This window comes from Oratosquilla oratoria, chromosome 16 (assembly GCF_046742065.1).
Source record: "Oratosquilla oratoria isolate Oo_2021 chromosome 16, ASM4674206v1, whole genome shotgun sequence".
Lineage (NCBI taxonomy): Eukaryota > Metazoa > Arthropoda > Malacostraca > Stomatopoda > Squillidae > Oratosquilla > Oratosquilla oratoria.
In genome coordinates this window covers 15,357,764-15,369,822 of record NC_134792.1, presented here as the reverse complement: position 1 = coordinate 15,369,822, position 12,059 = coordinate 15,357,764, and the positions used below count along the sequence as shown (strand labels likewise).

The 12,059-nt window shown below is 39.3% G+C and overlaps 1 protein-coding gene across 1 annotated transcript in view; it reads left to right on the top strand.

Moving 5' to 3' along the window:
- Window positions 1-4,789, top strand: part of Dbct (Dihydrolipoamide branched chain transacylase E2) — a 30,525-nt gene extending 25,736 nt beyond the window's left edge. The window contains exons 9-10 of the mRNA XM_076199398.1: window positions 2,367-2,438; window positions 2,585-4,789. Coding sequence (XP_076055513.1) covers window positions 2,367-2,438; window positions 2,585-2,752 — 240 coding nt within the window. The 3' untranslated portion in view covers window positions 2,753-4,789. The remainder of the gene's footprint in view (window positions 1-2,366; window positions 2,439-2,584) is intronic.
- Window positions 4,790-12,059: the final 7,270 nt, after the last annotated feature.

Genomic DNA, 12,059 nt, shown 5'->3' with positions numbered 1-12,059 from the left:
TTCATCACATCACACAGATGCTGTCTACACACCTAAAACAAGTGCAGTATTTTACTCAAACACTTACTACAACCTACCCAATAGTACCCCATGAAACTTCCATACAAAAACACAGACACACAACTTGATGCGGAGAGATACAAAGACGGGTCACCACGAGCATAGCTCCCCTCCTGTATATTACAACTAGGTAAATACAAAGATCACAAAATAAACATTCCTTTATAGACAACAAAGTCCTGTACTTCACCATAACTCCAGAAATCAACCAAGCAAAGTTCACAATGCGGTCATCCAGCCTCTTCTGGTAGTTTAGAATTGCTGGGTGGTGGCCGCACTGCAGTCTGGCTGCCCAGGATGTAACACTTCACCCCATACCATACAACACATAATGGAAGACTGCATTATACACAATCATGCACGCAAACAACACAACATACACTCTATAAAGGATTTGTGGGAAAACCCAGTTTTGGCTGTGGCATTCCTTGGGGAGACGGGACTGCTCAGACAGACAGTCTAGGGAACGACAACAACAACACCCAAGACAGCCAAGAATCACACTGACATGCATATGTTCAGCAAATTAACAATACCAACACTGAAGTGGCATGACAACAATCACTAATTCCCAAGATGCAAACCATGGAAGACACCTGAGTACATTCTATTACACTGTTGTACACTATCATTGCAGACATAAGCACAAGATAGGGTAATTGATCATGTGAAAGGATGGGTAAGGGTTGGGATGTGAAAGGCTTGGGTAGTTCTTGTTTAATGATTTAACTTGTGTGGAGGTAAATTATATATGCAGTGTCATAACATTTATGAAATATCACATTGTATACATCCTTTCCACTTTCATGCACACCCCTTTTATTGATATTGTCATCTGTCTTAATACCAAGGGCTTTTTCCCCCATACAAAAGAGATAGCCAAATCAAAAGGCAAGTACCCACTCCAACCCATTTTACTCCCATCCACCCTTTCCCTCCTCTCATCTTAGCTCCTCATGGATGGGTCATCCCTGTATCCCCCACCCCACTGCCCTGGGTCTAAAGCAATGCAGCAAGACACAGCACATCCACAACAAAGCCACCTCATTTAATTGGTGACCCCACCACTCCATCCTCTTGTGTAGAGAAGATATGGAGAAATTCCTCCTTTCCTTGCATCATAGTATCATCTATACACAGCCATTCTCCACTCACCCCTATTTCCTGCCTTCTCCCTTCTTTTCGCAATAGACATTCTCCTCAAGTTCAATGCCCCTTTCACCCCACCCATCCATCTCATCCCCCATTATCCCTTCAAATTCATACCCTCCACCTCTGCCTTCCACACCTCTTTTACCAATCTCTCTTCATTCTTTCCATATCTCCAAACCATCCCAGTACTTTCATCAGCCCCATCTGCCATCTCCTTTTCCACCCCAGTTCTCCTTGCCTCATTTCTCACTCTATCCAACCTTGTAACCCCTGCCATACTTCTCAGACATTTCATCTCAAACACATTTAAACTTTTCCACTCTTAGATTCAATATCTCTGCCCCATACTGTGCTGTTGGCACAATCTCTTTCTTTTTTTTCTGCAGCGACTTCCAACTTGCTGCCATCTTCTCCCCTTGTACATCACCTTATTTTTACCCAAATTTACCTTCAACTTTCTCCTGTCACATACTCCACCAAATTCCGTCACTAAGTCTCTTAATCCCTCCTCTGACCCTGTCACAAGCACAGTATCGTCAGCAAATGACAACTGGCTCATCTCCTACTTTTCTTCATTTTCATTAACCATCTACAGACCCCTTGCCTTTATCTCTTGCACCACCCCATCCATGCACACATTGAACAGCCGTGGTGACATAACACATCCCTGATGCAGTCCAATCTTTACTTCAAACCACTTGCTCTCTCCATTTCCAATTCTAACACGGGCTCTACATTTGTAAGAACTCTTGACTGCTCTTAACAGCTTTCCTCAATCTCATATATCTGCAAAACCTCCCACAGTTCCTTTCTGTCCACCCTCTCATAAGCTTTATCCAAATTCATAGAGGCCCAAAAAATACCTACACCACACCTTTCCTAAACCCACACTGTTCCTCACCAATTGTTCCCTCTGTTCCTCTCGTAATCTTCACAATGAAAACCCTCCTACATGCCTTCCCAATTGCACTGAACAAACTGATCTATCTGATCAGTTTGTTGAGTGCAGTTATTGTCATGATCATCATAATGTTTACCTGGGAGGTGTGAGTCTTCTACAAGAGATGTGGGACAGTGGATTAATTGATTATTGTCATTATCGTTGTTGTCATCTTAGTCATTGTCATCATCAACAATTTCCTTTCCCTTTCAAGATTGGAGGAACATATGCCAAACCAGTCATCCTTCCGCCAGAGGTTGCCATTGGTGCAATTGGTAAAATTCAGGTGAGTTATAATGGTTTAGCATGCTTGCCCTTTTGATATTGCATGAATATATGAGTAATCCATTAATTCAGAATCCTTTTGTGATCCACAAAAATATCTTTGATGAATCTGTATAATTTGTGCTATGATTATCCAAATATTTTCAGGTCTTACCACGATTTGACAAGGCTGGTAATGTCACAAAAGCTCACATCATGCAAGTTAGTTGGTCAGCTGACCACAGAGTTATTGATGGAGCAACTATGGCCAATTTTTCTAACATGTGGAAGAGTTTTATTGAAAATCCATTGTCCATGTTGATACACATGAAGTGAAATGTTTTTATCTAGACCTGTACAGTGGCAGTTATATGTGAAGACTGAACTTCATGGATAATGATAGTGTTGCAGGGAAGTGATCTGGGTGTTTGATATAGACAATATTTTTAAATGACCAAAATAACCTTGGCAGTTCATTTCATGCAGAGTGCACCACAGTAGCTTGAAGTCTGTAAACACTTTCTTTTTCCATGTTTTCTGCATTTGTTTTTAAATCTGTATTTCATAAACTGAATTTCCCTTTAAGGGAGAAAAAGCCATTGGTACAATCAGTCAGTCAATCCATTACCCTGGTCCACTCTTGCAGGAGACCCGCAGCCCTCAGGAAACTGGCCATGGCCACGGGTTCAATGCACAAGTCACTCAATAGAGAGATTTTGTGTTACTGTCTGGAATGAGTGAGTGTTGGACAGTGTATTATAATGTGCTCTTCATCTTCTTTGTGGTGGTTGCATCTGGGGCAATTGGTGTCTGTTGCCGGGTATATACAATAGAAAGCCTTCAAACAGAATATAATCCAAAATATTTGAGAAAACAAGACTCATTGGGTTCTCCAAGGATTTTAGTAAAGTACAAATAGTGATGTAAATCAACAGGTTAATGTGTATAGATGGGGCCTTGTAAAGTGGAATGAATGTATTAAGGTTAGTTTGATGTACAGACCTATAGTTTTCTCCAATTTAAGGCTGTAATAATGGTATCTGAATGAGTGGAGGACAATGTCAATATGGTCACGGAATAAGAGAAATGGAGTAAATAAGAGGTACTCTGAAAGCAGAATGGAAAAATGAAAGGATTTCAGTGAAAGCTATAGTTCTGTAGATTGTATGGGAATGAGGTCCAGTTGATTAATGCAAGAGAGAAAAGTTGATGGTGTAGAAATGAGGTACTTGAGAACTATGCATGATGTAAGGAAATATGACAAAGGAAAGATAAGATTTATGAATGAATTCTGATATAAGTGGGATAGGGAGAAAGTAGAAAATGTTGCCAGGTGTGGTTTAGTCCTTTATAAGAATGGATGAGAGTAGATATCCCTTAAAGAATTATATAGCAGTGGTGCTAGGAGTGAGAATAAGGGGACCAAGTAAATGGTTGGATGGGTTGGGTAAATGAAGCCATAAGAGTGCATGGTAAATGCATAAATCTGGTAAGAATGTATGGAATAGGGAGTAACAAGTACCATGAGAGGGGTGCATTGGGAATGAACTGGTAGTATTGCTGGGGAGAAAACTGTACCATTTTTACAGGTGAAGCAGGGAGTGAAAGAGACTGAGGTGAGGATGTACCTTTTCTATGCCTATGCACATTACTTTGCAGGTAATGGTTGAAAAAGTGTTGAAAGGTTACAAAGTGAAACACAAGACAACTGACACCTTTATATTAGTACTGGATTAGGAGTCTGTAAGAAGCATATTCAGGACAGATGAACACTGGTGCCTTTACTATATCAAATGGGTTTGTTCTTGCTACAAAGATCATTCGTCCTCTCATAGAAGTGATCCAGCCAGGTAACTACTCATTCACCCCCCCCCCCCTTCCTTATTCAAACAGCACAAAAATTGAGGGAATTGGGTGGTATCCTATAGCCTCAGATGCAAATCCTGACTTATGGTCAGTTTAGTGAACTGGACAAGGTGTGCAATATAGGGAAAACTCTGGTAGTGTTAACCATGTGCCACAATGCCCAAACAAGTTTTGAAGGTTAGAAGTACAAATGACTTGGGTCTGGATTTTAGTATTATAGTACTTTGTAATTTGGAGAATGAATTTGGTTAGATGAAATTTACTGCTGCTTTTGAATGTGGTGTTTATAGAATCTCATGTCTTCTGTGTGTGCTTTTTATATTTATATGGGAAATAGGAACTAGTCGGGGTCAGTTGACTGTGATAAGACTGATTCTGTGGTATTTTGGAAATTTGGCAAAATTAATTTATTTCTAACTCATTCATGGGGATTACATGTGGTTAGTTTTTAGAATTTGGTGAAAAAGTGTGTAGATGCCCAAGTTGTAAATAAATATTTTGATAGATTATGTGTGAATTATTAATCTGTACAACTTTTGGGATGGAAAATTCTTTAATGATATAATTAATATGAAGCTACAGCTTCTGGCAAACACATGACATATGTTGTCAAGGAACTGAAGAACTTGCATGCAGAAGGCCTGGACAGGATATTAAACTATCTCCAGAAAACCACCTTTGACCATTTTTGATTGCACATTAACATAACACATACAATCCCCATTTGGAGAGTAAAGAAACTGCCAGTGAACTTGGTATCCTATACAAACCCTCACTTTCTGCCAGTTCAAGAATGAGTGTATTTTCATTGTACCTATAGGGTCAAATGACCTGCCGCCACCTACAATACAATACTTGTGTGAAACCTGCATGTAATGGTGGCCCTGCATTCTCCCTTCCCTGATCAAAGCACTGTTCACCTGATCCCCATGTGTCACTTTCTGTCTTCCCCTCAAGCTCACTCCACCTCTGTGTTGCTTTACATTGGTTGGAGGCATTGGAGATTAACCATCTTTTGGTTCTCTTTATTGGATTGCCCCTGTGACTGCTTTCCATCAGCGAAGATGACAAAGAAAATGGTGGCAGTTGCCAACAATATATTTCACACTTATCATTGTAACTTCTTCTGTCCAATTACTTACATTTATATACAGTATGGAACTGAGTATGGACACTCTGTATTTATTTTAACGATATACTTTTATTTACAAGAAGACAAGAAGTGATGAATTATAATAACGTATAATTTATATGGTCGAATCTGCTGGTTTATGAATGCAGGTGTTCTTGGTGGTTGACCCTCAGGTTGAATCAACATGATCGTGAGTCAGATCACACAGTAGGGGTCCTGTTGAAACTTACTGTTACCACCTAGACCAGACATCGTGTATGTGCATGTGCAATCAATCTACAGGCATTTATTGCAACACCTCTCCTCTCCATACTTTTTTTTCTTCTAATTTTTCCAAATCCCCAAACTATCCCAATCTTTCATTAGCCATATCTGCCAGTTCCCTATCTACCCCATTTCTCCTCCTCACCTCATTTCTCGCTATCCATCCTTGTAACCCCTGCCATACTTTTCAAACAAATTTTGATTACTCCTCCCAGCCTCTAAATTACATATAATCTCTGTGTACACTTTACATTCCCACAAGATATTTACTTGCTTAGGAGAGTGAAAAGTGTCTAGAAAGAGACATAGAAACTGCCCCAAGGTTTCTTCCCCCAAGATATCTATGGGAGGACCTGAAGATCACTCCCAGTTGCATTAACTAGTACTCTTTGTTCTTATGAACAGTTTATTTAAACTAAAATTTCGTTAAAAGTAGATTGCTGTATATTATGAGTAGGTTGCAGTAGCTGCAGGGTACAATTTACTGAAGCTACTCTTTGTATCATACTTATATTAACCAATCTTGTAGAAAATTAAGATGTAACTTTGGTCAACAAAACTAGATTGTTACAACCAGTACCTGAACAATGAGGCAGGTGTTTGGGAGGATCCTCTTCCTGCATGCCACCAGCCTCCTGTTCATTTGACTTGGAGGTGCAACCATAGGGGCTGGGGCTTGGTCCAAGAACTGGGCTCAAGATATCGCCATCAACTTTCACTATTTTCATTTAAAATTTTCATAAAAGAATTAACATCTAGTTACTGCTTCCCTCTTCCTCCAACCAAACTGTGGCATGGAAGCATTCATACACTCCCAGCAAGAACTGGTGAATGTAAAGAGCAGCAACCAAAATGATTCCCAGCCTTGCAGCTAATAAGGACAAAGACTAGTCACCCTTGCTACCATTAAAGGATCAGAGAGAGAAAGAGACAGGCAGACCTACAGAGAGAGAAAAGACACTAAAGAATGTAGCTAATAAAAAAAATGAGAGAAGAACAGAGACTGAAAAGAACGAGTTTTTTGGAGTGTTGGACTTCAGGCTGAGAAAATGGTATCTCAAAGAAAAGAAATGGGAAACAGAAAACAAGGAGCATACATACATATACCAAGGGTTTTTCCCCCTTACAAGGGAGGTAGCCAAAAAGGAAAAGGCATAAAATCATTCCCACCCATTCCATCCCTGAATACACTCCACACCCCTCCACCCTCCCTCTTATCTTAGCACCTCCTGGATGACGGGTCATCCCTGCACCTTGTCCACTGCTCTGGGTCAGAAGCAGTGTCACAAGACACAGCACATCCACAGCAAGGCCGCTTCATTAAATCGGCGACCCCCTCCTCTCCGTCCCCCCATGCATAAAAGAAGACAGGGAGAAATCCCTTCTGGCTGCGTCAAATTTTGCTCACACATACTACCTCATCCCCCTGCCCATTCCACCTCATGCATCACAACATCATCCATATACAACCATTCTCCATTCACCCTTGTCTTCTGTCCTCTCCCGTCCTTCCTCAACAGACATTCCCCTCTTCCCCAAAGCCCCCTTCACCCCATCCATCCACCTCATCCTAGGACGTCCCCTCATGTTCACTCCCTCCACATCTGCCTTCCATACCTCTTTTACTAGTCTTTCTTCACTCATTCTTTCGATTTGTCCAAACCATCCTAATATTCTTTTATCAACCCTATCTCCCAGCTCCCTTTCCACCCTTGTTCTCCTCCTTACCTCCTCATTTCTCACTCTATCTAGCCTAGTAACCCCCATCATACTTCTCAGACACCTCATCTCAAACACATTCAAACTCCTTCTCTCTTCCTTTCTTATGTTCCATGTTTCTGCCCCTTATAGTGCTGTTGGCACAATCACTCCTTCATACAGTCTCATCTTAGCATCCATTCCCAAATGTCTATTCCTCATTACACTCTTCAATCCACCAAGGCATTTACTCGCTTCTCTCAATCTACATTCTACCTCCACCTTCACTCCACCTTCTCCTGCCACATTTGTACCCAAGTATCTAAAACTATCCACTTTCTCCAGTCGCTCTCCCTTAATGCTCACTTCCAGTCTACTGCCACTTTCACCCCTTGTACATCTCATCACCTTACTTTTACCCACATTTATCTTTATCTTCTATCACATACTCTCCCAAACTCTGTCACCAACTTCCTCAGTCCCTCCTCCAATCCTGCCACAAGCGCAGTGTCGTCAGCAAACAACAGCTGGCTCACCTCCCACTTTTCTCCATTTTCTTTAACCATCTCCAATCCCTTACCCACTACCCTTGCATTTACCTCTCGCACTACCCCATCCAACATAACACATCCTTGACAAAGTCCCACCTTTACCTTGAACCACTCACTCTCGCCATTTCTAATCCTGACACAAGCTCTACTATCATAAAAACTCTTGACAGCTCCCAGAAGCTTTCCTCCTATCCCATATATCTGCATAACCTCCCACAGTGCCTTTCTGTCTACCCTATCGTAAGCCTTTTCCAGATCCATAAAAGCCCAAAAAACATCCTTCCCCTTACATATAGCTTTCTCACATATTTGTGTTACCACAAAGATCTGATCTACGCAACCTCTACCCGTCCTAAATCCACATTGTTCCTCACCAATTACTCCCTCTGTTCCTCTACTAATCCTCTCAACCAAGATCCTCCCATAAGCCTTCCCAACTACACTTAACAAGCTAATCCCTCTGAAACTACTACTTTCACACTTCTCCCCTTTTCACCTTGTAAAGTGGAACTATACAGGCACTCCTCTAGTCCTCCGACACTCTACCCTCTCTCCAGCAAACATTAAATAACCTCACCAGCCAGTCCACCATCACTGGAGCAAAAAAGAAAAAATTAAAAGTAACATATATCAACATAAATGGTCTGATTTCAGGATTAAGTGAATTAAATGATTATCTGGCAAAAGAAAAAAACGGATGTAATGGGAATTGTGGAGACAAAATTAAAAGGTCAACTACCACCAAATAGTGTTGGGCAAGGTTTATATAATCACTGGATAAAAAATAGAGAGGAAAAACAGGATGGAGGAATCATGTTTTTGACTAAGAAGGGCTTAAATGTGACAAAAACCACAAGGAAATAATATTTGGAATTGAAATAAAAGTTGAAAATAGTGACATGAAAAGTAGAAAATTTGTGGTGATGTGTGTGCCCCTGAAAACACATTCTTGGAAAGAGAGTGACCATTCCAAAATGTTGGGAGACACAAGGCATACATTAAATGGAATAATGAAAGGAGGAAATTTAGTAATTATGGGTGACTTTAAAGAAACGTGTTGGGAGGAGATGACAGTGAAGGGTGGAGAGGGCCTTTCGGGAAACATACTACTGGACATGACCATTGAATACACAATGACTCAATGAGTAAAAGAGAATACCAGATATAAAAATAACGAAGAACTAATGAGACTAGATTTAATATTTACTTCGGAGCCTGAAATTGTGGATAAAATGGAATACAAGACATCATTTGGAAAGAGTGACCACATACTACTTGAGCTCAAACTAAAAGAAAATATAGCTGGGAAGAAATGAGAAACACAGAAATGAAGACTGATGTATAACAAAACAGATTTTGGGAAACTTCAAAAATTCTTTCAAAAAGCGAGTTGAGAAAACTTCTTTAATGAAGAAACACAGGTGGAAGAGAAATATTAAAAGAATTCTAAAATAAAGGAGTGGATATATACGTACTAAAACAAAAACAGGAAAAGGTGTACATTAAGTGTTGGTATAACAAAAAATGTAGTGAAACAAAAAGTAAAAGAGACAAAGCTTAGAAAAAAACAAAGTGGCAAATATATATAAAACTAAGAAATAAATAGTTAAAAATGTGCAGGGAAGAAAAAAGAAACTGAAGAAGACATGATAGACAAATGTAAAGATCAACCTAAATTATTCCATTAGATATGTAAATGGTAAACTAAAAAACAGGATATAGTGAAATTACGTCAAGGAAATATAGAATATACAGAAGATATAGAAATGGCTGAAATTATGAACAAACATTTCAAATTTGTATTCACAAAAGAAAACATACATATTTGGGATGAAGGAGAGAAAAATCCCCCCAGTGAAAGAAATAATTGTGACAGAAATAAGGGACTAAATAATGAGCCTTGATTTTTGAAAATCACATGGCCCAGATGGAATTGCAAACTGGATACTAAAAGAAAGTATAGATGAACTAATGTATAAAATATACAAGATGATAGATTGCTCACTCAAAGAAGGAAAGGTACCATAAGACTAGAAAAATGCCAATATCGCACCAATATATAAAGGGGGAGACGAGGAAGACCCAACAAACTATACACTGGACTCCCTTACAAGCACAGTAGCTAAAATTTGTGAAAAAGCTATCAAAAGTAGATGGACTAAACATCTGGAGAAACAATTCGGTTTTAGACAGGGAAGATCATGTGCCACAAATTTTATCTGTTTCTATTCAAGGTTAATAGATATAATGTAAGAAAGGGACAGATGGGCAGACTGAGCTTTCCTGGACTTACAAAAGGCATTTGATAAAGTACCACACAAGAAACTATATTAAGAAAACTTGAAACAAGAAGTGTACATGGAAAATTATTTAAATGGCTGGAAGATTTCTTGCATGGGAGAAAAATGAGCGGTGCTCAGAGATAAAAACTCTACTTGGGAAGAAATGATAAATGAAGTCCCACAGGGTTCAGTATTGGCTCCGATAATGTTTGCTATATATGTAAATGACATGGATGAAGGTGTAGAATGTTAGATGAACTTCTTTGCAGACAATGCAAAATTATTAAGTACTGAAAAAGATTGTGAATCGCTACAGAGAGACTTGGACATGGTCTGGGAATGGAGTCAAAAGTGAGAAGTGAACATCATTAAGAAATGTAGTATAATGGAACTTGAAAAAAGTAATTATACACACACACACACACACACACACACACAATTATAGAGAGAATCTGATAAAATGGGATGATAGAAATACAAGAGGACACGGAAAGAAAATCAAGAAAGACAGCTATAGAAGAGATGTGAAAAAGAACAGCTTTCCTCACAGAGTAATAGACACTTGGAACAAGTTAGATGAGAAAGTGGTGTGTGCAAAAACAATACATCAATTTGAAAATAGTTTAGATAAAATGATATATGAAGACGGGACACCACGAGCATAGGTCCCCTTCCCGTAAAATACAACTAGGGAAATACACACACACACACTTACGTCGGACGGGCGGCGAGGATTGACGTCCTGAAGAAAAAATGAAATATTCATGAAACTCAATGCAAAGGAAGTACCTGTTGTATTTACAGGGAAGGGGATTGCTCGTGGTGTAGTGGGAAAGTGAGGAAAAGGGAGAAGGGGAGGGATTATTGAGGGAAATGGAAGGAAATGAGGAAGGAGAGGACTTGGTCCAGGCAGGCAGACGCCATGTAAACAAGCGCGGGCCAGAGCAATTTAGTGACGATGAAGGGACTAACAAAAATGTAAAGATTAGAAATATAGATAAGAGCAGCACAATAGAAGGTGAGGATAATAATTTCCATGGATTTAATGAGGGGGGGGGGACGGATACCAACCTCCCCCGACTGGCAAAACTGGAGGAAAAACTTGAACAAACGACCGAACATTGGGAGATTAGGTTCGGTAGAATGTCAAAAATTGCGCAAAGGGTTGAAAGATTGGAAGAACTAGAGAAGGCGAACAAAAACTTAACTGATGAAATAGAAGAACTAAAAAGACAGTTAAGAGAAGTAAAAGAGGAGAATGATGAATTAAAAAGGAGCAATAAAGACAATAAAGAAGCAATAGCAAAAGAGACACAGGGGTGGAAGAAGATACAGAAAAATAGTAAAGTTGCATTTACTGATATAATTAAACAGCAAATGAAAGAACAAACTGAAGATTCAGTTATCAAAGTGACGAGACAGAAGGAGAATATTGTAAGAGACTTAGCAGATAAAAAGAAATGTATAGTTATATTAGGAATGGAAGAGAAACATAACCCAGATAGAACCACAAGAATCAATGAGGAAAATTAAAAAGTAAGCAGATTACTAAAATTAGTTCAGGAAGATGAACCTGAAATAATGAAACAAATTGAAGAGAAGTTTAGACTCGGAAAGTATAGTACATATAAGACCAGACCAATTAAGATTAAATTCAGATCACAAACAACAGCAGAGAATATCTTAGCAAAAACAGGGAAGCTAGCAGCAAGTGAACAATATAAAAAGGTATGGATAAAAAGAGAAATGAATAAAGAGGAAAGAGAGGAAGTAAAAATGAAAATGAAAGAAGCTAAAGAAAAAACGAGACCAGAACGGAGTCAGAAAAACAAGAATTCTACTGGAGAGTA